This window comes from Ciona robusta, chromosome 5 (assembly GCF_009617815.1).
Source record: "Ciona robusta chromosome 5, ASM961781v2".
In the NCBI taxonomy this organism is placed as follows: domain Eukaryota; kingdom Metazoa; phylum Chordata; class Ascidiacea; order Phlebobranchia; family Cionidae; genus Ciona; species Ciona robusta.
The window spans coordinates 1,345,286-1,370,336 of NC_143239.1; the positions used below are offsets into that span (position 1 = coordinate 1,345,286).

General features: G+C 36.2%; 5 protein-coding genes and 1 pseudogene across 12 annotated transcripts; 2 read left to right on the forward strand and 4 right to left on the reverse strand.

Moving 5' to 3' along the window:
• Positions 1–626: 626 nt before the first annotated feature.
• LOC149735374 (protein ANKUB1-like) lies at positions 627–9,677 on the forward strand. The gene is made up of 7 exons (XM_089878971.1): positions 627–1,048; positions 1,517–1,677; positions 2,206–2,431; positions 2,796–2,920; positions 3,160–3,357; positions 3,593–3,787; positions 7,326–9,677. The coding sequence occupies exons 1-7, from the start codon at positions 892–894 to the stop codon at positions 8,268–8,270; spliced, it is 2,007 nt and encodes a 668-aa protein (XP_089735097.1). The 5' UTR covers positions 627–891; the 3' UTR covers positions 8,271–9,677.
• LOC149735375 (zinc finger MYM-type protein 1-like) lies at positions 4,913–7,298 on the reverse strand. Its single transcript, XM_089878058.1, has 2 exons — positions 5,061–7,298; positions 4,913–4,987 (listed from the first exon to the last, which is right to left on the reverse strand). Exons 1-2 carry the CDS (start codon positions 6,816–6,818, stop codon positions 4,913–4,915), a joined length of 1,833 nt encoding a protein of 610 aa, XP_089734184.1. The 5' UTR covers positions 6,819–7,298.
• LOC149735376 (glycerol-3-phosphate acyltransferase 4-like) lies at positions 9,129–15,801 on the reverse strand. Of its 5 annotated transcripts, none has more exons than XM_089878972.1 (14): positions 15,659–15,801; positions 15,145–15,313; positions 14,529–14,598; positions 14,073–14,191; positions 13,636–13,678; positions 13,170–13,224; positions 13,065–13,100; positions 12,512–12,577; positions 12,107–12,181; positions 11,664–11,753; positions 10,991–11,112; positions 10,355–10,584; positions 10,087–10,295; positions 9,129–9,676 (listed from the first exon to the last, which is right to left on the reverse strand). In XM_089878972.1, exons 2-14 carry the CDS (start codon positions 15,295–15,297, stop codon positions 9,406–9,408), a joined length of 1,539 nt encoding a protein of 512 aa, XP_089735098.1. In that variant the 5' UTR covers positions 15,298–15,313; positions 15,659–15,801; the 3' UTR covers positions 9,129–9,405. The 5 variants fall into 5 exon arrangements, with proteins under 5 accessions (XP_089735098.1, XP_089735099.1, XP_089735100.1 ...); XM_089878973.1 differs by having other exon boundaries at positions 15,696–15,713; XM_089878974.1 differs by lacking the exon at positions 13,065–13,100.
• Positions 15,802–16,001: 200 nt separating this feature from the next.
• On the forward strand, positions 16,002–19,970 carry LOC149735377 (NAD-capped RNA hydrolase NUDT12-like). Of its 3 annotated transcripts, none has more exons than XM_089878979.1 (8): positions 16,008–16,246; positions 16,322–16,542; positions 16,982–17,430; positions 17,646–17,788; positions 18,171–18,290; positions 18,382–18,500; positions 19,007–19,187; positions 19,681–19,970. In XM_089878979.1, the coding sequence occupies exons 2-8, from the start codon at positions 16,356–16,358 to the stop codon at positions 19,820–19,822; spliced, it is 1,341 nt and encodes a 446-aa protein (XP_089735105.1). In that variant the 5' UTR covers positions 16,008–16,246; positions 16,322–16,355; the 3' UTR covers positions 19,823–19,970. The 3 variants fall into 3 exon arrangements, with proteins under 3 accessions (XP_089735106.1, XP_089735105.1, XP_089735104.1); XM_089878978.1 differs by having other exon boundaries at positions 16,010–16,246; positions 16,977–17,430; XM_089878980.1 differs by lacking the exon at positions 18,171–18,290 and having other exon boundaries at positions 16,002–16,246; positions 16,977–17,430.
• Positions 19,971–21,263: 1,293 nt separating this feature from the next.
• On the reverse strand, positions 21,264–22,646 carry LOC149735378 (uncharacterized; annotated as a pseudogene). Its single transcript, XR_016385095.1, has 5 exons — positions 22,474–22,646; positions 22,293–22,414; positions 22,033–22,237; positions 21,657–21,969; positions 21,264–21,596 (listed from the first exon to the last, which is right to left on the reverse strand). The product of XR_016385095.1 is annotated as an uncharacterized LOC149735378 (transcript).
• A 52-nt stretch (positions 22,647–22,698) lies between these two features.
• On the reverse strand, positions 22,699–23,325 carry LOC149735379 (uncharacterized). The gene is made up of 3 exons (XM_089878606.1): positions 23,168–23,325; positions 22,889–23,094; positions 22,699–22,829 (listed from the first exon to the last, which is right to left on the reverse strand). Exons 2-3 carry the CDS (start codon positions 23,082–23,084, stop codon positions 22,699–22,701), a joined length of 327 nt encoding a protein of 108 aa, XP_089734732.1. The 5' UTR covers positions 23,085–23,094; positions 23,168–23,325.
• Positions 23,326–25,051: the final 1,726 nt, after the last annotated feature.

Here is a 25,051-nt window from a genome sequence, read left to right on the forward strand (position 1 = left end):
TTTCTCGTCCCATTTGGTAGTAAACAAGAACGTTCAAATAAATATAAAAACCGCATCGTCACGAATTCCGTTGACCGTTGTTAATTGTTAAAAACCGTTGACCGTTGTTAATTGTCTATATATTCTTAGATATAGTTTCGTAGCAATTGAGGGTTTTTTAAACAGCCGCATCAAATAAAGCCATACAAGTCGTTATAATGATAGGAATATTATTACGGGTATATAGGAGCCATCGTTTCGATTATTTCGATCTTGGGAAAGCAAAAAGCGTATCCGTAATTTCGGGCAGATGACAATGGGTAATTGTTGCGTTGTGACGTCACAATGATGCCCCGCTGGAATAATCTGTGATTTTTTAAAAGAATTCTTCTGTTGCCTTTTTTGTGTTTCAATGATTATCGGATAAATTCCTTCGGCTGCGTGTTGTATTTATATGTGGACAGGCAAAACAACGCGTAATATATGAGGTTCCGTGGTTTTGCATATATGGTTGATGAAAATGCGGTGGAGTTCAGAAGACACTGGGTCAAATTAGCTCAGTGGTAGATTAAAACAGTTTCGTGATTAGAAAAATAATAGGGTCGCTAAAATTGGAATGAACGAGTTAATGTACTTGCTTTGTCTTAAAACGACTGTCATACTCCTCGTGCATGCTTACGAGTTACCATGTAAGATACTTTGTGAGTGATCATTTTTCGGATATTTATTTTTATATATGGCTGATAATTTGGGCAATCCATTAGTGACCATTACTGGGTTAGAGGTATATAGGCCCGCTAACCACTTTACCACGGCACCGAACACCTGCCATGCTTTAAACAGATCATTTGGCCTACACAGGCGTTAACTAGTGTGTTGTTATTCTTTTACTTCTGCACATCCTCTTCGAAGATGAGGATCACCATTGTTCTGGAGGATGCGAGACACTCAATGGACGTTCAACCGGAGGATAAAGTTCGTGATCTTAAGGATCAGATAGAGAAAAACCTCCTTGTACAAACTATTGATGATAAGAGGATGGGGAAGTTTCTAGAAATGAAATTTGGAGGTCAGTTTTAATACATTTTATTATATGGTGAGTATAATAAATAAAGTTAATAATTTTACAGAGTAACCGAAATTCCACATTTCCGGTTTTTATTAGTTTTGTATTTTTGTTTCGTGATGAATTTCTAAATCTACGATATGATATATGCGAACAAGGTCTTTCTTTTCCTTATAACTCGTGTGCTGTTGCTGTGTAAACATATAGTAGGGTGGGGAAGATGGGACACTTTTTCATTCTATTTTTTCTTCTCGTTGGTTAATAAGCAAAGTACATTTAAAGAACCATAAAACCAATCTTCACGACTCCCATAGACCGTTGTTAATTGTGAAAACACGATTAGGATTCCTGGATATTATAATAAGCTATCCCATCTCTCCCCACAGTGCTATGTATAGCTTCCGCTGACCATATGATAGTTTATCAGTATGAAAAAGTATATACACACATTAAACCTCCTAATTATGACAGGTGCTGCACTAAACGATGATTGGGTTGTCCAGGACCTCGGATTAGTTTCTGGATCTGTATTAAAATGCGCAACGAAGATAGTAGATAAACCAAAACTAAATGTTTATCTTGGGTATAATAAAGACACTCTGCACATCATGGACGATATAGATCCTATTAAAGTAAGTTGTTTAAGTTTTGGACTGGTTCTTACAAATATAATGCATAAGACCTACTAGCAGGTTGTCATGGAATTAAAAATAACTTTGACTTGACACTTTATACTCGATTTAAACTGATCTTCCATATTGTATTTCATGTAATGGAATAATATAGAAGGATGGGGAAAGATGGGACACCTTATCATTCCATTTTCTCGTCACATTTGGTAGTAAACAAAGAAAATTCAAATAAGTATAAAAGTTATATAATTAATTACTTGTTCAAAACACGATCAGAGTATTTGGATATTCTGTACTAGAGGTGTCCCATCTTTCCCTACCCATTATACGTATGGTATAACCGGTCGTGTTTCCCTACAACGTGACTAAATAAATACAATTATACTAGTAACGCTTTATATTAGTTATCAAAATACCGTATTCTGCTTGTCAACTCTAATATTAATTTAACATTAAAATATATATCTTTACATAAATTTAAAAGGCAAAAGTTTAAACGATTGTCTATTTAATACGGCATATTTATAGACAACAATCGGTTCCATACGCTCGTTGCTGTCAAGCACGCTTGGAATTCCCGTATCTGCATTCAATCTTTCGGTCAACTCACGGAACAAAAAAACTAACAACAAGATGTCGAAACGGGAATTATTCGACAGAAACACGATGGATTACTATGGACTAGAGATAGGTTCAGCTATAATACTTGATCTATGGGATGGTTGGAACGAGCTTATACTGGCAGCGATATTAGGTATACATTAAAGTTTAGCATAGACCGGGCAAGACTAAAGATTCGTGTTCAAATTAGTTTCTTTCGCTTTCGGCATTTAAAGTATGCAAAACGTAAATGGTGGAAAATTGTGGAGAATGTAAATATACAAAATATTATAACAAATTAAAATTAATATGAACACTCGTATAAGTTAATGCATATTTAGTTACTCCGCCAACCTAAAGCAAGAGTTGTTTTTGCTAACAAGAAATAAACATATTCCCTCATCGTACAAGACGATCGATAACGAAAGCACAATACACGTTCTGCAGCCCATACAAGAAAAACACGAGAATTTCACCTTATTCTTGAAACAACATTCAAGATATCAATTTGATTCCAGGTCACGAGAATGTGGTATCTCAGTATTTATCGTGGGACCGACCAGTTCGGAATTTCCAACAAAGAACTGCCCTATACATAGCGTCACACCGTGGTTACATGGGGTTAGCGACTGCGATGATGAAGGTATTACGACTCTCATAATCTAGCGTTTGTATAGATTTTATTTTTGCCAGTTAAGAAACGAAATTTTCTATAATACCGTTTTTAAATCATATTTTTGTCTAACAAAAGGAGAATTTTAAAAAAGGGGCACGTCTTACGCCGAGAACCGTTTTCCCCATTCTACTATATAGTTCTAAAACTCTACATATAAAGATTTTACAAAACACTTTAATCACCCAACAATAATGTTTATATTGTAGAGAGGGGCTAAGGCGCATGAGCCGGTAGGGACTTACCCTGGTAGGAAATGGTGTCTGGAGAGTGAGCATGCTGAAACTAAGAAGTGTCCTGTACATGTGGCGAGCGAGAAGGGCCATCTACCTTTACTTCGACTCTTCATTAAAATCAACCCTCTCTGTTTCGTGGTTATCGACCATGAGGATCGCACCCCAATACAGGTGGGTGGAATTTGCATTTTTTAATATGGGGAGCTTTGTGATTTTGCGTGCAGGAAATTTCTTAATATGAACCCTAATACTGCGGTTGCTTGCCAAGCTTATATTTGGGCCCGTATAAGTTAATTTACGGCGAAAAAAGGCTTTTTCCTGTGTCGAAGTTTTTCTGAATTTGAGTCAATAATACAAAACCCCGTTCTTTTTATTATTCTGCTTAAAATATGTTTGTGTATTTTAGATTGTTCTTCGGAAGAGACATCGAGAGTGTTTCGAATATTTGATTGTTCGGCAATGGGGAAGGAAGACTGGGAAAGATATTTCGTTACCTGTTATTGTGTATTGCCGATTGTTGCAATGGTGTGAGAGGGCAAGAGCACGGAACTTACTTATGAACGGAGTCAACACTTCAACATATAAAGGGAAACCAGCGAAGGTATAAATGTAACTTACTTTATCCTCGCGTGGCTGGAAAACGACAGTCGTTATCACCCGGGTTTAGCACCTCGTGTCAGCTTACGAGTTACCATACATGTTACTTTGTGAGTGATTATTTTTTTGGAAATTTTTCATTTTTTTATGTATGGCTGATAAGTTGGACAACCCATTAGTGACCACTGGGTTGGAACAATTGTCGTTAAGTGTCTAGCCCAAGGACACATACGCCCACAATGGTAGCAACGTCGAGCCTTGAACCCATTACCTCTGGGTTACAGGCAGGCGCGCTAACCACTATGCCATGGCGCCGGACAAACACAACACATATTATTGTAATTGAGGCATAAACGGTGATGCGGAACACATGTTTTGTAATTAAAGATACATATCACGTCAGTTTATACGTATATTAGTGTGATGTAAGATGGGACACCTTCAGCCATAGGCGCCGAGTTCAAAAAAATCGTCGAGGTGCGGATCGAAAACTATGACGTCACGGCCCGTTTACGTCATTCGAATAGTAAATTTTATGCGCAGTAAAACGCGTTATTTTTATTCTTCACCAATTGATTCTTACATAAGTTTCGCGGGAGGAATATTATTTCGTAATTCTATGCAGTTTATACGCAATCAAAGACGCTTTCTCTTCCGTTTAATTTACTGTCCAACAAAAGAACTTTTTAGTGCGTACTCATGTCTGGCTTCTTGTTTATACATTTATTTAACTTCTACACAACGGTGCAAACAAAAAGATAAAAGAAAATAACAGGAACTAATATAAAAAGCAAGAACAACAGTTTATAACGTAGCTAAATTCGGTTTTAAAACGAGAAAGTATTTTTTCGAACTAAATTTTTGGCAACGAACTTTTCAATAATTTCCGTCTTGTTGAGCTTTTGAATAATATCAGCGTGTACGTTTAACATACACACATGATTCAAACGTTGTTGTGTCATCGTTGATCGAAGGTAAGTCTTTATTCTTCTTAGACAACTAAAAGATCGCTCAGCTTCGCAAGTCGTGCAAGGGAGAGTGAGATACAAGCGAATTAGAAGTGCGATATTAGGCAGCATCATTTCCAGAGTCTTGTCATTTTCAAACATCTTGCTTACTTCATGCAATGTTAAATTTTTATCCAGTTTGTGGTGAATTTTGTACAAATTAAGTTGCTCTTTTTCTGCTGTAAACCGTTTCGAATCTAAATCGGGAAAATTGTCAGATATAAATGTTTCTGGAATAGGGTCGTTGTTTATCATGTTTTCTATATTTACCAGGTGTTCTAATCCTTCCTTATCGTAACGTTCCAGAATAGAATTTGTGACATGTTCAACAAGACTGGTGTGTATACTGCAAAAAAATTCTATCGAAGAGAAATTGACATTTCCCCGTGGAGTCGTCGGTTCGTTTAGTCCAAGTTCCTTTGCAGATTGTACAACCGAGTCAGTGAAGTGTTTAGCGTTACATGTGTTAGCGGTGGCTGCGGAAAAAGTGCAGATCAGGTTGTTTAAAAGTAGCTTAAACCTTCCCATGGTCATTTGACGTCCTTGCATCGCGGTATGAACCGGATGCACCCAAGCCAAAATTTTTTGGAACAATCGAAGCATGAAGTATGAGGAAAATTTTTCGATGGAACCAAGGTGAGCCCGAGCTGTACTTCGGGTTAGTCTGTCGAGTTCTGTATCGTTACAGACTTTTTCGAGCCAGTTAAGAATATTTTTGTAGTTTGCGAGAAAGGCATCAAGAGCTGGAAGATGCATCACCCACCGTGTTGGACAAAGGGGACGAAGACTAGACTTTAGATTTGATTCATTATTAACTTCTAGAAATTCTTTATAATTTGCCAGGCGTTTAGGGGAAACTTGAATGAAATTTACAATGGCGGATAGAAGTTTAAGGGCATTTATTCCTTCATGGTGCAACATGAATGCTTCCTGAACAACTAAATTCAACTTGTGGCCGGAGCAGTACACATACGGTGCGAGTGGGTTAACTTGACGAAATCTGGCCTGGACACCACTTATGTTTCCTCGCATATTTGCTGCTCCGTCATAAGACTGCCCTCTACAATTGGCAATATCTAAACCAAAATCATTTAACGCATTACAGATGGTAGTAAACAGCGTCAATGCATCAGTTTTCCCCACATTGAACAAACCAATAAGACTCTCGTGAACAATAAACTCCCTATCTACGTGCCGAATGCACAGAGAAAGTTGCTCCGTGTGTGAAATGTCTGATGTTTCGTCTGCGATTATTGCAAAATATTTCGACTCTCGAATACGTCCTAGAAGTAATTTAGTTATTGCATCGCTGCACATTCGGAGCATTTCATTTTGTATATCGTGACTCATCCATTTGTATTTGTCGGGTCTGTTTAGCCAACGATGAACATGGGACGAGTGAACCGAAAGCAAACGAACGGTCTGTACAAAATTTGAACTATACTCGTCATGACCACGAAAAGCTATCCCCTGACCCGCCAAGAAGAGCACGGAATCGAATATAGCCACGAGTGCCTCATAGTTTAACTTCCTCTGTGCAAGTGCAGCGGTGTTTATTTTTGTAATCGTATCTTGTTGCTGTGTCGTACCAGGTGATGTGGAATTTCTTGCCAAATAGGCTGCTGCGCACTCAAGGTGGTATGGACGGTTTTCATGTAATTTACATTCTGACTTCATTTTGTGCCATTCATTAAATCCATCCACCCACCGTTTCGATTTATTTGTTAGTTTTTCACGTGTTTTGGGCATTGCTTTACCGGAATCTACAGACCATTTGCAGTAGGTGCAAGAAAGTACGTCTACTATTTCGTCGTAATGTATCCATGGAAATTGCTCTTTCCAAGAAGGCTGATAGTACCGGCCACGATTTCCAGAGGAATAATTACTTGGTTCTGTTGTTAACAAAACACCATCCGGCGCATTCGTTCTTTCAGGCTCAAATGTTTCTGCTCTGCCTGCTGCCTTTACTGGCGCAAAAAAATTGGATATCGATTGCGATTGCAGCTTACGTTGCTTTGCAGCAGACATTCTACTTTTACTTTTAAAAACTTTGTAAACGTATTTTTGCCACGTATACTACTTTTTTACCAATGCAGAAAATGTTTTAATTTGAATTCCGTAACAATGAGAAGCATTGTTAGTCTTAGTGTTATCACAATTCACATGTATGTTTTAATACTACTTGTTTTATTTGATATTTATGTCGTATTGCAGTAACTAACTACTTATTTTATATTATATTTATGCCGTACTGCATGATGATTTACCCGAACAAAAATCGCATAACCATAGTTTAATAATACGGCTTTTATTAGAACTATACTGGGCGCTTTTAACGCGCGATTAAAGTATGTAATATCGTTAGTTGCCTAAATCAACAATGTTTATACAAAACGTAAGTTTTAAAGAATTATCTCGTTTTTTTAGACGTTCATTTATTTTATACTCGAAAATTCACGAGGTGCGCCGCACCTTCGCACCTCTGGGAGTCGGCGCCAGTGCCTTCAGCACATAATATAGTTCATCACTCTACAGAGCGGGGCATTGGTTGGTAGCGAAGTATTAGTGGACGGATTCTCCAACAAACCAGCAAACTCAATCCCGTTTTCCGAGATCCCCAAACCAGCGATATCTCCAGAAAAACTTCTCCCGGCATTGAGTTTAGCAAAGCGGAGGTTAAGGGCAATAAGGCAAAGACGATCTTCTACTCGATCCATTCGTATCTCGTCTTCTGTGTCAAGTTGTAACGGCTCTCGGAAGCAGGATGTGACGTCAACATCATTGTCAAGAGCAACGAGCGTGAGCTCAATTAAAGGCGGCCACGAGAGAGAGCTGATGAGCAGTGGGAATTTGCGGCGAAGGGGAACTGGGTTAAAATCCTGCATCAGCAAAAAATGTGTTTCTTCAGAATCTGCAGCCAATGCGGACAACGATTCGAACACAGATTCCATTTTCCGCAAACTTCCCGCAATTTCTAGAGGAGAAGGCGATCGCTTACTTCAACATAGAGACTCCAGAATAACATTTAAAACTTCCGGAATCGATGGACAAAGAAACTCTACAGTTTCTGGAGGATCTGTAGATAGTTTATTGACTTCGCAGTCTGATTTCAACCGAAAACTACCTTTACCTGCTGTAAAGAAAAAGTTGCCAACATTGAGAGAGAAAACTAACCAAGATCGTGGAGATCAACGGATTCCTTTGCCACCTAAAAGCCTCGAATGTCGTTTAAGGCCTTTCTTTTACTGGTCGCCGTACGAAGGGGTATCTAATCCAGTTGCAGATACTCTGAACCGTTACGAAAGTTACAGAGGCGCTCCAGCGCGCCAACATGCGGTCGAATGTGTTGCGGTAACAAGTGCTTTCACTGAACGGCCGTGGTTGCAACAGATTCGTATGGCTGTGCGTCTGACACGACGAGAAGTAAAAAAGAACATATCTACTAAAGCAATAAGTCCTATATCTGTGTCTGTGAAATAGCTGGTGTGGCCTCAAGTAATCTATCAAATAACTCTTCAATGCACCATTAACCTGCACTTTTTACATGCACTTAGTATTGTTCAGATAAATTAACGTACGATAATTAAATAAAAGAATGTAACTTGCTTTATCTTCCCGTGTCCGGCGGCAGTCGGTATAACACGAGTTTTTCGTTTCATACACCTTGTGCCTACTTACAAGTTAACACGTATATATGTAACTTTGTTGGTAATTGTTGTTTTTATTCGTTTCTCATTGTATGGCTCGCATTTTAGAGATACATACGCCCGCGATGGTAGCAGCCACGACGAGTCTTAAGTCCAGTTAAATGATGCGCAAAAACTTATGGTGCAACGGCAATTAGCGTTACTTTATTCTACAACCTATAATCTACGCTAGCAAAGCAGTTCTTCCAAACTGGACTTACTCTCTTCCAGCTTAACACACGAGCCCAATAAGGAAAATGGTAAGAAGTCTTCTATCCATCATCTATAGTTGTTTATCAACTTGTGAAGTTCCAGCAGGACACAAACCTTTTACACTCCCCTGTGTGCCAATAACTTCCTTACTGGTAAGGGGTATTATCTGCAGGGAGCCCTGGTTTGGTTTATGGAACAAAAAGTCTTAAGCCTGCTTTTTGTGGATTCTGCAGGAGCGACTACTGTTATTATCATTTAGTTGAAAACTATATTTTTAAGATCGGAACGCGTCTCATTAAGAAGCATAATCTTGCTTTCATACACCTCGTACTAATGGACGAGTGTCTTATGCAATTTAAAAAGCCACATTTCTCACCATAGTTCAGCTCGTCCACATAGGGGATATCTGTAATTTTGCAAGCAAAAAACGCAGCATGTATTTAAAATATCGATTATTGATGTTTTAATTTACACTTTATTGTAAAGCAGCACTATACTGTTCATGATAAATTAAGCGACGATTTATGTGTAAAATTGTCAATTCATGACATAAAAGTACGAATAAAATCTATCCGTGGCACCGGGTCAACAACATTCGTCTTGGAAGTGCTCACAACAGCGCAGTATGTTTTAACATAAGTGCAAATACGCACTTCATTCGTCGGTAGATTAGGTTGATAATTATACTCCTAATACTAGTGTGTTAAAGACAGAAATTAATCTCTATGCCGCATACCATTTACATTATCAGCATTCTCTAACTCCGACAAAACAGTTCGTTCTGCTTCATCAGTTTCAGACAGACAGCGTTGTTCAGATTGGTTGAATTCATCGTCAGTTTCACCACTAGATGGGGTTAGATCAAAGCGAACTTTTTTAGGAGGAGCGCATGGAACGCCTTCATCATCGCCGAACAATTCACCAAGCTCTCGTTGTTTTTCATGAAGATACGACTCCTTTACTTTCATACGTTTTAACTGACCATCCCTGTTTATGAAGCAATAACCCAAATTCTTACAGATAAAATGAATTGTTTTTACAACTAGCAGTGAAGAAATCGAACAATATTGGAGGGCCAACACCAATTAAATTGACCAATTTAGAGTTTTAATAAATTGTATCTTCGTAAATTGCACTATTTTGACAGATATTATTATTGTGGTCACAATAGCTAAAGAATTTTATGGGATTTACTTTCACATTTAGTTTTAAATAACGTTATTTCGTTAATAACTTTAACTAGTCTAACTTTTGGGAGCTTTTTAGGTTAAGCTGCATTCGAGCAAAATAGTATTTTTGATAGGTACAAGTTTCTAACAAATAATTTTGGGTAACTAAGGGGAAGCACATTTTTTTTAAAAGTTCGTTATATTCAACCTATTAAACATATGACATACCAAATACAATCCACCAAACCACCTCTTCTGCAAATAACTGATTTAACTCGTTCAGCGAATTGCATTGCATTCTCATCAGGTTGACGCTTCATGGCAGGCAAGTACCACACATCAGCTACAATGGCCCAACTTGTCATCACTACCAATAAATATTGCACCATGCTGTGCTTGGAACTGTTCCAAAATGCATCACCAAACCAAGGGTTGTACTGAAACAAAAATATTGTAGTGAAGGTTTTGAAGTGCCAGTAATACTATATTTAATTACCTTAATTGCAACGGGATAAATTGTTGTTGGAATCTCAAATGATCCTTTCTTGAACATCATCACTGATGTGTTGTTGATGCATGTTCCTTCAGGGAAGAGGAGGACAGGAAAGTTCCTCTCATCACTAACATGCTCCATGATCCTCTTAGAGACGAACATCCGATCACGAACCTCAGATCTTTCAAACCAAACATGTTTCGTTGCTTTTGATAAAGTTCTCATCATCCAACCTGTATAGTATACACATATCTCATGTAGGAAGAAGTGGGATGACGCACACTGTAGAGCATGGATTCTTAAACAATGGGGTGCGACCTACTTATGGCTTAAAAAAGGTTTACAAGTGTTGCGTTATTGGTTGGAAAAGAGTTTACATTTATGTATTCTTTATTTGTTGCAGTTTTGCAAAATGCATTTGCACTTACAGTCACCAAAGACCACACATTAGAAACCTCAATGATTAATGTGATATTACAATATACTTTTAGTCCGCTTGTTTGTATAGACACCCAACATAAGAGCAAAACCTGTTTCAAGGTGTTAAACTGGGGAGCTAAACATGATGGCACCCATGTTTCAAGTTGGGAACTCACCTAAGGCAGCCCTGATGTTACACATATGCTTGTATTTGCTTACCAAGGAAGCCTCCATGTATTTGACCAAGCACTGCATATGGTCGGTCCTGCATAAGAATCGCTACATCTAATGTAGTTGTGTGGTTTGCTACACAAATACCTCCCGACTGAGGCATGTTTTCCCTGCATGACATATTCATTGTTGAAAGATGTAAACAACATTCTAGGAAGTTTAAAAAGAGAGGATTCTTGTTGTTGGTTTATTAGTCAAAAATATTAAACAAAACATTACTTAAGCTAACTCCAATATAAACACGGGTTAATAAGATTGCCGGTAATACTCTTCACTAATTGAGAAAAATTATACAAGTTATGTTAAGAGTCACATGTGGTATTTGTGTCATATACAACACAGAGCACGTATATATACATGGTTTCCTATTGTTTTGGTAGCAGCCTAGCTATCACGACCAATTAAAATACTAAACCGCAAACCCAAATACACTTGTTTGTTTTTTTATAGCAATTAACAAAACAAAAATAAATAGGGGTAATAAGTTCAATATGGTATATTTATGACCATTTATAATTTCTATGTGTAAAATAATGAATTTTTGTGAAAAAATATATTTGTTTGTTGAGACAGGTGACTAGCTATGCTTTTACCAGGTTGGCATGTATGTCTGCCTGTGTGTTTGTTTTATGCAAGTTGTAAGTAGATGAAAGAAACTCACTTGTCATGGTAATCAACAACAGCTGAAAAACCTCGGCAAATAATTCGGAATGCGACGAGATTAACATAATATGCGGCCTTTCGTTTAAATCTGGAAGAAATGTTTCAATTTCCAACAATGTACATATAAAGATATCTAGTTATAATACTAACATTATATACACACTGTGTAGCTTATTTGTAAATATGTTGTCACTAAGCAGACATAATGATATAAAATAAACAATAAACATATCAACACAACAGCATTATTTTATATAGCATGTGTTTAATGTAGTAAAACATTATCAGATCATCACAATTTACAGCATCAAGTCAAGGCCAAATTAAAGATGTTAAACATATTTTTTATGCTTTAAAATAGTTTACTAACCAATACTTTACGAAGAATACAACAATGACCCAATTTGCGAATCAATTATGCTAAGTGAAAACTATACTTACTCTGAATCTGCCATTAATGTTAGTGGAAAGACAGTGACAAACAACCATGTAAGAGCAAAGCATGTTACAAGGATTCTGTTACAATAAAAAAGTTCGTTACTTTGTTCCATTTTCTCCATAGCATGAGCAGTAGCTTAAAATCAATGTTTTTCTATTGTATAGGCACCAAATGTGAGGCTGTAACAGTAGGCAGACTACTCCTTAAATTTTCTACATAGTATTAAATTAACATTATACATTGTTTCACAGGGTGAATGACATGTGTCTATGTCTATCACAGCCTTATGTAATCCTGTACGACTAATACAACCATAGGTCACAGCACACACAGTTACTTAGGGAGAAAACGAATTAGGGACATTGGTGTTGAAATTAAGATATCATATATCACAAATGTGAACCTACCTTAGTGGGAGAAGTACACAGTATCTAAGGACCACACCAGCAAACCATAGCAGGGAAAGTCGAATGCTGTAAAGTTAATTATCTACTGTCACTTGATGGACAACATGATAGGTTTATATCATGACCAACTATTAAAGTTTACAAGACAGTGATTGGGTGTTGACAACCATTTCATCGCTTTAACATCTAATTTACAGCTGGCTTTACACTAGTATAAACAAGTAGCATACGTAAAGTTGTAAACATATATTTTTAATGGTCAAGATAATCCAGAAATTTAGCAATGGTAAAAAATGGTCCACACACATACATATTAAGTTTCAATGAATTGCATGGTAAATATACTTGACACATATAAGCTGAGGTACTTGACATATATAAAACTGCATTGAAACTGGTGCAAGCTAACCCGTTGATGACATGCTGTTTTAAATTGAAATATATATACACACTCGATGTATAGACTGGTCGTATCTTATCAATATATTAAAACGTGTGATGACAACAATAAACATTGGACACTTTTTACGACATTTCAAACTTTTCATTTTACCCATAAACCGAAGATATCAAATTGTCATTCTCATCTCTGGTAGCCATTCAGAGAAATAGTTATTATTTGAAGATAATAGCAATTATGACATCATAATATACATACCTGATAAATTGATAATGGAAGTTGGTTCGTGTTAAAAGGTTCCAAGATGAAAGTTCTGCAAAAACATCATATGTATTACTGATGAGGCACAATACATATGGTATGTGCAAATTATACTTACTATCTACCAGCTGATCTTCTGGCATAAAACTAGCATAGAATTAGAATTTATTAAAACCAATGCTTTAACCATGACTTGACATTCCCAATGCAGATTAAATGTTTTCAATAGAACAGTATTTACTAACTATAATTAGGCCTATTGAGATATTAGTTTTTATATTAGACCTAATACTAACGTGCAACATCAGTAGATATATTTTACAAATGTAGAATATTATTTCAGCACATTCTATTGAAATTACAAAATTTTAACAAAATAAAAATCAGCAAAGATTATCAAAAATCATTAGCATTATTATTATTATCAAACAAATGAAAAAACAAATGTTTTGTTTTTGTTAACCTTCTGCTCGAAATCTCTTTGTGACTTCATCATCTATGACTGCCTGCCAAACAAACAAATGTTTAATTAAGTATGATATCAATTTATTTGATATTCATTCTGGGGTAGCGGTCTAGCAAATATGGTTTGAACAAGGGTAGAGAAACTAACCTAACAAAAGAAATTTACATGTCTGTTCTTTAGGTGAACAGAAAATCAATTTAATGTAAATTAGAGAACAAATAAATCAATCAAGATTAAATTGATACTGCTTGTGGTGATATCATGCTTGTAAATCTCCTTGTGACAAATATCTCAACTTGGATTTCTTACCAAATCCAGGATATAATTTGGCAATTTGCTATTTTTATTACATTCTTACATTGTACATGCAGCATTTTATTCTGAAACTAATTATTGGACAATTACATTGACATCCACAACCATATATATCTTACTTCAATTCCACTTTTAACCAAATACACAACATCGCTCAGTTCAAAGTTCTTATGTTGTTCGTTGACACAATTAGTGAGGCTACCAAGTCTATTGATGGAATTTTCTTTCTCAATTATATCTGTTGTAAATAACCAAACAATTTCAGTATTTCTGAAAGTAAACCATCTTCTGTTGCAGCCTGTACAACATTGTTTAACAGCGACACAACTATTCAGCTGAAATTAAGAAAACCTAACTATAGTGTTAGAAACTAGACTTCAAGTTCATACAACTATTTTTTGCTTCAGATTAAAGTGTAGCTTATATATATATAAAACAAAGGTGACCATTAGAAAGCAAATGGCTGTTGTGATTTGAAAAGAAATGTTTTATTGTACTGAATACAGGTAAATTTAAAGAACTAAAAGTACAGTTGAGAATGTCAAAAATAGTGATAGTCTGTAAATTTGTAATACCTTCGGAGGTTGCCATGATTATTGATTGGTTTCTCCGCGCTCCTTCCCTTTCCAGTCTTTCCGTTCCCCACTGTTAACAATAACAAGATTATTTAATAAGTTTCAGAGTGATTTGAATTAGGTAGCAGACACTATTTTTTTTATTACTGAAGCAATACCTAAGGTAATTGTAAATGAATAATTAAAAATAATAGACAAAAATATATGACAGCAGTCAACTAAGTTTACAAAAATACCCTTTAGATAAGTACTTATCAAAGGGGAGAACAATCTATACCTTCTACTAGCATGGTAAAAAGGGTTTATTAACGCTCCAAGCCTGGTTTTATATTCATTTTACTTAATTAAGCAAATTTTGCATCATATCTCAAAATTAAACTTTGTAGGAAATTATTCTTTCCAACTGGCACATAGACATAATAAGTCTTGGCACTAGAGAAGAATCTTCTGGTACATGGCAGAATAGGCTGGTGGAAAGTGTTAGAATTTGGTGGTTAGGGATAGATTGTTAGGGGATTTCGGGGTTAGTGCTTATAGGGTTAGTGGTTAGCGAATAAGGTGAGAGAGGATTCTTCACTAGCACCAAAAAGTCCTATATTAAAAAAACACTCCTTACTTTAAAAAGTCGGATAAGTGATTTAATGTAGATTCGGCGAATGCCAATTTCTCTGCCAAAGCATGCTGGTACTACAGCGAGCACCAGGAACACAACAACGACAATTTGTATGAACCATTGTATTTCTTCAAGTGTTGGAAGGAGAAGCGACATTGTAATTATTTAAAATCTGAAAAAAATGTCACATAATAATCAAATAAAGAATCCATCACCATGTATATTTTAACAAAGTTAAAAAAATGTTATAAATCAAGAACAAAAAAACCATTGAAAAGCCCCTTCAAAGCTCGAAAAAATACAAACACAGAAAAGAGCAATGAGTTTTGTACTAACTATCACTTTTTCAATTTAAAACTTAAAATGGGTTAGCCTATCTAGTATTCTAGTTTATCTTTTATGACTTAAAGCCAAGGTTATTATATTTTCTTGCTTATTTTAATCTTTAGCAACATTTCCTCTACGTGCATGACAAACAATATGATCATTCGCAACCAAAACTATCTTAAACTCTTACATTTGAGTTAAAATGAATACTGAACTTTGATCCTTACGTTGCGCTTGGTTGCCCAAAATCTGTAAACATTATTGCGTCATAAATCAGATCAGCTGGTAAAACTTACCATATAGAAATCATATTACGGCTCTGGTCCATAGCAGAGCCATAGAAATACGGTGTTTATACGACTCTGGTCCATAGCAGGCTCTGGTCCATAGATGGGGAGTTAAAAATGGCTGTTCGTATATGATCATCTTCTAGGTTATTACGTTTAGGTATAAATGTTTCAAGCCCCGTCCTATAAATGTGTCAATATGAGTTTACATCGCACTCCGTATATAAACATATATACAAACATGTTTAAATATATATGTTTATATACCGACTCTGATCGGACTCATTCGTCATCTGCTTTCTAAGATATTTTTGCTGTGTAAAAAAGAAACTATAATGCGAAGGACGCGAGGACCTTTCAGAGAGAGAGGGGAGAGAGAATCGGCTGTTGCAAGGGAAGACTATTAAGTGGATTCACTGTGCAATCTGCATTCATTTGTAAACGCGTGGAGTTTGGTTAACAGTGAACCGCGTCGTGTATGCCATAGACAGGTAAACCTCGTGTGGGGCTCGATGGCAGCAGATTTTATATATTTTAATGTGTTTTATATTCTTCATTTCAAACAGGTTTAATATGTTGTAAAAATGTCTGGAAACAGCAATGCTCAAAAGTATTATATTGACGAGATATTTACGGCCGCCGCTAATGGCGATGTCGAAGCAATTACTAAAGGATATAACATGCTGTCGATATCACCCGATGTTACGGACAAAATGGGATGGACGCCACTTATGTGTGCGGCGAGGAATGGTCATGTTAATGTCATGGGATTCCTATTACAACAAGGGTATATTTACCTGTTAAATTATGTTATAGTTTGCTTTTACTCGCATAAAGACCGGTTTATCATCCCAGTAGTTCAGTACAATGCATAAATAATTTAGTATCTTACAAACATTTCTTAAACAGTATCCAGTAGTAATGGTGCAATGACCAGTCTATTTTCTAGATTAAAACCACTGGTGTGACAACTAGAAAATAACTTTACTCAAGTGACATATAAAAATAAATGAATATTCATGCTTTCACCCCCCTAAACCTACAATTTTTAAACTTATTGGTACCTTGACTTTTCAAAAGTTAGGCCCCTATGGTTACATTACAGATGCAATCATGTATTATTTTTGGAATACATTAAAAAATATCAGTTAACTTTATCTGGCAACACCCGCACTAATGCTGTCTATGTTATTACAAATATTTTAAATTTCTCTTTCTTAGGGCAGATCCTAAACATATGAATAAAAGTGGACAGACTGCTTTGGATGTGGCTTCATTTTGGAACCAGACAGGATCTGTAAACTTTCTAAATGGGTTCCTCAAACCAAACAAATCTCCAGTAATGGAAGTGGTTCATTATTTTGGCTTTTCGGCTCTGGATCGGCAGTCGTATCAGAGATCTGACGAGAATGAAATGAAAAAAGCAATGAGGATGGAAAACGCAAAATACGTTGTATTTGCAGATCTTCAGTTGCTTGTTTCAAATGATGCGGTTACTGGAAAATCTCAAAATGTTGTGTATTTAACATGGGGAGAGATAGAAAAGTATTTATCTATTGTTGATCATGATTTAATCTTCCTTGGAGTGGGAAACATTGATAAAGGGTTGTTGGTGAGAGAAACACATCACGCACAACTGAATGACAGCCCTTATTTTGCAGTCAATTTTAAAAAGGTCAGTAGAGTTATTTAAAATGTCTTTGGATTTATCATTGCAAGTTACATTTTAACAGCAGAGCAAAATGCTCAAAATGATGTATGATGTTCTGTACAAATTTCTGAAATATTATCTTCAAGCTTAGAGATACAAATGATACAATATAATATATGTTATAACAATTTATTCTTTTATGATCTAATATATATCATTATAATGTGTGAACAACACAGATGCCGTCAGACGATGAGTTCTCTCCCGAAAAATATAATGGTAGTTTTACAGACAAAGATAATCGCCGATTAATGATGATGCTGCAAAAAAATGAATCTGGATTGGTTGCACAAGCTCGATCTGTCCTTGCGTGGCATGAAAGGTAAACAAAAGGATTTCACTTGTCATATAAAAGAGACAACATGAAAATATATCTCACAGTCACAATGCTTTATCCAATACAGTGTTGTGTTAACTAAATTATAAAAAGTAAATATAAACAATGGTATTTGGTCACCTAGCATCGTAACATGTACTTTTATTTAACATTGTTAAGTTTTTAAACATAGCCAAAATATTGGATCTGTCTGTTGGCCTGTAGCTGTATGGTAGTTGTACACCTTGCAGAGGTTAAAAATAAAACATCAAATATGTAAATATTTTATAAAATTTATCATTCCTTCTGTTTTTGAAAATGTAAAGTTTACGATTAGGGAAATCATGGAACATCTGTATTTATTATTAATCCACATTGATTAATTTAGATACAACTTTTGTCCAACTTGTGGAAATGAAACTATTATGAAAGATTTTGGATATAAGAGACTTTGCATTTCTGAAAGTTGTACAACGCACAAAGGTGCCCACAATACCTCATTTCCAAGGTACCACCTAATAACTTAGTCCTCTAAATTTGCTGCGAAATTTCAACTCTTTTTTTTTATTAGGTTTAACTACTTTTATTCTAATATTCAGGACAGATCCTGTGGTTATTATTCTTGTTGCCTCAAAAGATGGAAGCAAGTGTCTGCTTGGTAGACAGTCAAGATTTCCACGCGGAATGTATTCCTGTATAGCTGGTTTTATGGAACCAGGTTAGAGTTGATAATGGCGAATTGGCGATGCAAATCTATGCATCTGAGTGCGATGCCGTGTCGCGGCACCAGTCGTAAAAAGGACTTAAATGGGCTTTCTGGGTGTTGGGGTAATGGGCCAAGTGTGGTCTAAATTTCAGGTCCTTGACAAGGACCTCACCTATGAAAAAAATAAAATAAAAATAGGATGTAAATTAGAGAAAATTTTGGTAATATAGATTATAGAATATCGTGAGATACTGTTTTGTCTTAGATGTTTAGGACGACATCCAATTACCAACAGTTTTTATACCAAAATTGTAGCCTTAACCTATAAGAGCTATAGAGTAAAAAAAATTGATCCAGTAAAAGAGCATACCAAAGAAAAATTAGAGTTTGTATGTTGATAGACAAATAAAGACAATAGACATGAAAATTCAAATTTAATGGGATTTGTTACAATAAATGTTTCTACTTAAAAAAGATATAAAAGAAAAATTAAAAAAAAAATGATACTTTAACCGTAGGCGAAAGTATTGAAGATGCAGCTCGCAGGGAAGTGTTTGAGGAAAGTGGGGTCAAGGTTGGACAAGTGGAGTATCATTCATCGCAACCATGGCCTTTCCCTTCCAATATAATGATTGGATTAATTGGAAGAGCTGTATGTGATGATATTAATGTAGATAAAGTGGAATTGGAAGATGCCAGGTAAGAATACACAGTTGAATGTATATTACAGCTACCATTATGAGCAACAGGGCTCCTTTGACACACTAAGAATATTTTAACCCAGTAGTCACTATTAAAATTGTCAGTTTACAAAATATAATTATTAACCCATAAATGTAAATTGTACGAAATGTTGTTTCGCTATTTTAAATGAAAAGATTAATATTGTGTGTGCTGTGTAAACAGAGATACTCAAAGTCATCCGAAGCATAAAAGTACTTTCAAAAATCCCCACAATAAAACATTCTTTAAAAAAATCCTGTGAAATCAAATCAAACTGCTGTTTTAGGAATATGTACCGTTACCGTAAAATAATATATATATAAAATATTGACTTTATTGTATTTATCTTTATTTTTCAATTAAAAATTGTACATAAACATTCGGTTATATTTCATTGGTGAATTAGCAGCTTACAGTGACGCATCACTTTTCACATTTTTTCAAAGTTAATTTTGAACTTTGGTTTCAGGTGGTTTGACAAGCCAGAGGTGGCAAAGGCAATATTAGAAGGTTTTGGTCGAAAAGAGGGTTTGGTTGTACCACCACACACAGCAATAGCTCACCACTTAATTAAAACATGGGTGCAAAGAAACTCCAATTCTAACTTATAATTAGATTTGTCCATGAATCTTTATTTTATTACTACTGTTTCACTATGCATAATATAATTCTGAAATATATATTATTTGTAATTACGATCGCGTGTTATTTGTTGGGAGCATACCTAAGGAATAAAAGCTAAGAAAATAATCCCAATAAGGTCAATGAATAAACGAAGTATACAGGAGTTGTGCTTTCAATGCGTAAACGTATAAAAGGGAATAATTTGATACAGGCGTCAATCGTTGTGGGGATTTCTTTCCTCACACTAGAACCGACTAAAAAAGTTTCGGGGAAAAATATTACTGAACATATTCTACCATCTGTACTGTTGGCGTCGCTATGCTTCATTTTTAGGTGTAACGCTATAACGTATTTAAAGCTGGATCGAAAAAAATCCATAATAAGTATTTTTACAGCGAATGTTAATATTCATAATTAATATTTTTGAAATTGGTACCGCTGGGGTCTGGTTAGTACAGTGCTCAAACTTTATATATAGTTCTAGCACGCGTAGAAGGTATGGAAAGTTGCCGTTATAATTTTAGTAAACTAGAATCACCTTGGTTCACCACCACCGTAAAGTTTAAGTAAAATGTGCTTATGGAACTAGCAAAAGCTTTTTCTAAGCTACAAATACCATATCAACTTAGTTTTGATGACTTTAAATCAAAAACTAAAATTTTAACGTGTAAACATCTTGTCTGGAACGTTTTACGGAGGGTCGTAATAAATTTGGACCAGGTAGTCATTGTATTTGTCCGAGTACCGCCCCAAACATGGTTGTATACACATTAGCCTTGTTTTAAAGCAACCAAATACTGGAAGATATTTCCAACTCTTTAAAAAAAAACAAAGTTCTGATATTATATATATATAGTAGGGGGGGGAGATGGGACACTTTGTCAGACAAGACTTTTTTTTAATTTTCTTTTACGGACCCCGATTTAATGATAATCAAGGAAATAAGGTTACCGAATTATTCGACAGTACACGGCCTATTAGAGAAATATTTGGCAATATGTAATTAAGTGTCCCATCTTCTCCCATTGTACTATATATATATATATATATATATATATGACTCATACGTGAGAAGTATGTATTACGGTGCATATAAATGAGATATGACGTGAATTTCTAAAGCGAGCCAATAAAAATCCGCCCCTATTATAACAAACACCACTTATAAATATGGTCGGCAGTGGCTTTTATTGACGCACAAATAACAGCAGTTCAACGTTATATGCGATAAAAAGCTTATTACACTACAGAAAGAAACATCTAATGAGTCCTTCCTTGCCGACGAAGAATGCTCCTCGACTAATAGCATTTGCTATATCTGTAGCATCCACTGTAGTAGTTGACACGGCAGTAACGGTAGGTTCTGTTTATGAAAAAAATGTCAAATATTCTTTAAAGAAAGAAAGGTAGTGGAGTTTAAAACTTACGTGTAGTACTTGTAGTAGTATGGATAGCACTTGGTGGTGGGATAGCTCACACACCATGTGTAATAACTACCAAAGCAGAATCTGGGCAAGATGCACTTCTGTTCCTTGCAGGTGTAGCAGCAGGAATAGTGGAGTACCAGTCTTGGGATGATGTCCTTCCAGTAGTTTTCACATTCGAGTTCAACAGCACCACAGTCGGCAACCAGCTTTGCACTATATGTGTTAGCCATGGTTACAATCTCTGTTGGTCCCTACAAACTTCACCATCAACCACGAAATCATCGTGGTGCAACTTAAGAATCTCAAGGTATTTTTTCCAGTGGCGGTTCTTGGCCTAAACGCAGAAATAAATTACGATTTTATTTTCTATTGCCCAAATTAACTGAGTACCGACCTCCCACATCGTATCTTTCAAACATTTCTTTTCGGCAACAGCCCTATCTTCAAGCTTTTTCTTGTAAGCGGCAATGTTTTCACTTCTCTTCTTAAGACAAGCATCGAAGTTATCACCGATAGACTGGATGTAAGACTTGGCCTTGGTTCTGTATTCTTCAATGCTCTTATTGAACTTGGTGGTGCATTCCAACAGAATTTGGGCAAGTTTCAATTTGTAAGCTTCGACAGCGGCTGTTCTCTTTTCATCGCATTCCTTTTTGACCTCTGCGAGCTTGGCCTTTTGTTCATCGGTCAACTCGGTGCTGTTGTTACTGTCAAAGGCATATCGGGTATCGTTTGAAATGCCCAAAAACTATGTATTATATTTTACTTACGCGCAAATGTATTGAGAACGGAGATATTGGATGTACCAGTCGTGTCTGGACTTAATGATTTCATCGTACTTAGTGACATATTCCGAATGGTAGTTGCTCCATTTAAGTTTCCATTCACCGAATTGCTTCTCATATTCTGCGATTGCCTTTTCCAACTTTACGCAGTGTTCCTGAATGATGGTGGCTCCATCTCTTACAACAGCGGCTAAAATGCATTCGTTCAATGAGAAACCACAAACCACTAATTTTACTCAACTTACGGAAGACACAGGTCTTAAGTCCGGTATACTTTGTTGGGTTGTAGGAATACTTGAATGGGTTAAGGCAATATCTGACCAAGCAGTAGCTCGTTTTGTACTTGTACCAGTATCCGTAGCGTTTGCTGCCATAAAAGAACAAAGTTGTTAGCGTACATATAAAGCAATGCTTTTAAAAAAATACCAGGTGCTGTAGTAGTTCTTTTTGTAGAATCTGATGCAACCATTGGACATGTAACAACGATAGGCGCAAGAGTAGTTCATGATCAGCTTCAACTTCCATGTAGCAAGTTTTGTGGCGTATTCAGTTGCAAGAGCGGTAATCTTAGCGACTTCCGGTGGCTCCATCTCTTACAACAGCGGCTAAAATGCATTCGTTCAATGAGAAACCACAAACCACTAATTTTACTCAACTTACGGAAGACACAGGTTTAAGTCCGGTATACTTTGTTGGGTTGTAGGAATACTTGAATGGGTTAAGGCAATATCTGACCAAGCAGTAGCTCGTTTTGTACTTGTACCAGTATCCGTAGCGTTTGCCTGCCATAAAAGAACAAAGTTGTTAGCGTACATATAAAGCAATGCTTTTAAAAAAATACCAGGTGCTGTAGTAGTTCTTTTGTAGAATCTGATGCAACCATTGGACATGTAACAACGATAGGCGCAAGAGTAGTTCATGATCAGCTTCAACTTCCATGTAGCAAGTTTTGTGGCGTATTCAGTTGCAAGAGCGGTAATCTTAGCGACTTCCTGATCGTGGTAGAGTTGGATAACGGCATCAACCTTTTCCTTCATTCAGGACTTCCTGTGAACACATAGAGTTCATGAACCTTTTTTGCTATGTTAGCTACCCTTACCGGTAATCGTAGATTTCTTACCGTAAACTTTGTGCAAGAAGGATGTGTAGTAAGCCTTCTTTTTTCCAAAATGGACATATGGCAGGCGACGTAGTTTTTAAACGTAGGTGACACATTTTGCAGTCAAAGCATCGCTATATTCGACGATCTTGGAGTTACGTGTCTCGAGACACTTGACACACTGTACAAAGTATATGTCGGTTTCAGAATAAAGTTACAGTTTAAGTTTTATAATTTACTTACTTTTCAACGAGCTTTGTGTGGTAATCGGCGATGCATTTAAGTTTGTCAGCAATGTCTTTCTCACATTTCAAATGACTGCATCTCTCTTCTCATCGAGTTCTTCGTTGTATTAGCGATGGCATCGTCTCTCTCCTTGATGAGCTTTTGTTTGTCTTCTTCGGTCTTGGCATCTATACAGAAACATTGCTTCGGTAACCACAGCTGGAAGAGGAGTCAATTTATGGTAGCCGTAGCCGTAGCCTCCGTAACCGTATGCACTGGCCGCCTGTGAGATATGATGTTATTACAAATATACACTAATACAAACAAGTTGGTATACTTACCGCGATAAACGCGAGAAGAACGAATAAGATTCTCATCTTTTCCTTTCCAGTTGATCAAGTCAAATGTGACTGACTATGATCTGAATCTCTCGTCTTTTATAGAACTTCTTAGAAAAACAAATCATCTGAATTTGTCATTGAAAGAGCAATCAAGTACTTTATAACATGATGTTTTGTGGAGACAATCATGTATTATTATGACTGTTTGCTGGATACAAAAGGTTGAATGATACTCGAGTTATAATATCATGACAAAACGTCAGTCAAAGTACCTGGACGAGCATGCATCTGTTTTGCTTAACGCTGTACTGTATTTGTAGTCCAAGACTTGAGTTTATTTCAAGTGCTACACACGGTACAATTAGATTAGGTGATCTATTTAGTCTAAAGCGAACATAGCAGGTTGTTTTCGACATGTCCTGCTTAGTTTAAATATATAAATAAGAAACTTGAATTGCGTAATCTTCCATCTGCCACCTTGCTGAAATGCTCCAACGCTGCACCCATTTGCTGCACCAACACAGCTTTTGATGATTGCAAGTTACCGTTTAACCTACAGTAACAAAGATTAAAGTTGGGCCAATATAAATGGTTTATTGTATTTATAATAAACAGTAAAACAAAATCTTTAACGTATTCCACATTTTGCATATACATTCTACAAAAGAAAGTAAATTTATTATTATCAAAACGTAAGAAAAAAAGGTTACATAAATGTTTCATATTGCCGCAGCTTCCAATGGATTATTGATTGTGTATTATCGGTATATAAGTATATAATCATTGCATATTTCATGCTATAGAAGACGTGTTTTGTCATTCATGGCGTATAAGACGTCGCACAAATATGTTGCGAAACTTGCAACGAACCAACTGTTTACCGTAGGATGCTCTACCGCATGGTGGCGTGGTGCAGCTGTACCGTAGCTTCCTATACCAACCACTGAATTTGAAGCAAGTGAGTTGTTTTTGTCCAATTACCTCCTATAATGTTTTCTAGTAGAGGTTTCGCAATTAGATAATAGAGGGCTCCTACGGGTCGAGAAGCGGGACAGAAAACGGGATTTGGTCGGAACACTAGAGTCGGAACATGAATCAAGTTCACTACCGCGAGCACGTCACTTCCGGACGTACAAGGATGTTGGGGTAATGGGCCAAGTCTGGCCTAAATCCCAGGTCCTCACGGACCTCACCCATACAGAATAGAACAAAATAGAATATGCAAAACAGATACATGCTTGTCACCGTACTTTGACTGACGTTTTGTCATGATATTAAACTCAATGCGGAAGCCTAAGTATCATTCAACGTTTGGTATCCAGCAAACATTTATAATAAT

Excerpts from the sequence above, each read along its gene's own strand:
- LOC149735374 (XM_089878971.1), top strand. The coding sequence starts at position 892 with ATGAGGATCACCATTGTTCTGGAGGATGCGAGACACTCAATGGACGTT. Across the intron at positions 2,432-2,795 it reads TATACTGGCAGCGATATTAG|GTCACGAGAATGTGGTATCT; the intron begins GTATACATTAAA and ends ATTTGATTCCAG. Across the intron at positions 3,788-7,325 it reads ATAAAGGGAAACCAGCGAAG|AGCGGGGCATTGGTTGGTAG; the intron begins GTATAAATGTAA and ends ATCACTCTACAG.
- LOC149735375 (XM_089878058.1), bottom strand. The coding sequence starts at position 6,818 with ATGTCTGCTGCAAAGCAACGTAAGCTGCAATCGCAATCGATATCCAAT. Across the intron at positions 4,988-5,060 it reads AGGAAGGATTAGAACACCTG|ATTCGAAACGGTTTACAGCA; the intron begins GTAAATATAGAA and ends TTCCCGATTTAG.
- LOC149735376 (XM_089878972.1), bottom strand. The coding sequence starts at position 15,297 with ATGTCGCTTCTCCTTCCAACACTTGAAGAAATACAATGGTTCATACAA. Across the intron at positions 10,296-10,354 it reads TTTATCCCGTTGCAATTAAG|TACAACCCTTGGTTTGGTGA; the intron begins GTAATTAAATAT and ends TTTTTGTTTCAG. Across the intron at positions 9,677-10,086 it reads GGTTTGGTGGATTGTATTTG|GGATGGTCAGTTAAAACGTA; the intron begins GTATGTCATATG and ends CTTCATAAACAG.
- LOC149735377 (XM_089878978.1), top strand. The coding sequence starts at position 16,340 with ATGTCTGGAAACAGCAATGCTCAAAAGTATTATATTGACGAGATATTT. Across the intron at positions 17,431-17,645 it reads TTGCAGTCAATTTTAAAAAG|ATGCCGTCAGACGATGAGTT; the intron begins GTCAGTAGAGTT and ends TGAACAACACAG. Across the intron at positions 17,789-18,170 it reads GTCCTTGCGTGGCATGAAAG|ATACAACTTTTGTCCAACTT; the intron begins GTAAACAAAAGG and ends TGATTAATTTAG.
- LOC149735379 (XM_089878606.1), bottom strand. The coding sequence starts at position 23,084 with ATGAAGGAAAAGGTTGATGCCGTTATCCAACTCTACCACGATCAGGAA. Across the intron at positions 22,830-22,888 it reads AAGAACTACTACAGCACCTG|GCAAACGCTACGGATACTGG; the intron begins GTATTTTTTTAA and ends CTTTTATGGCAG.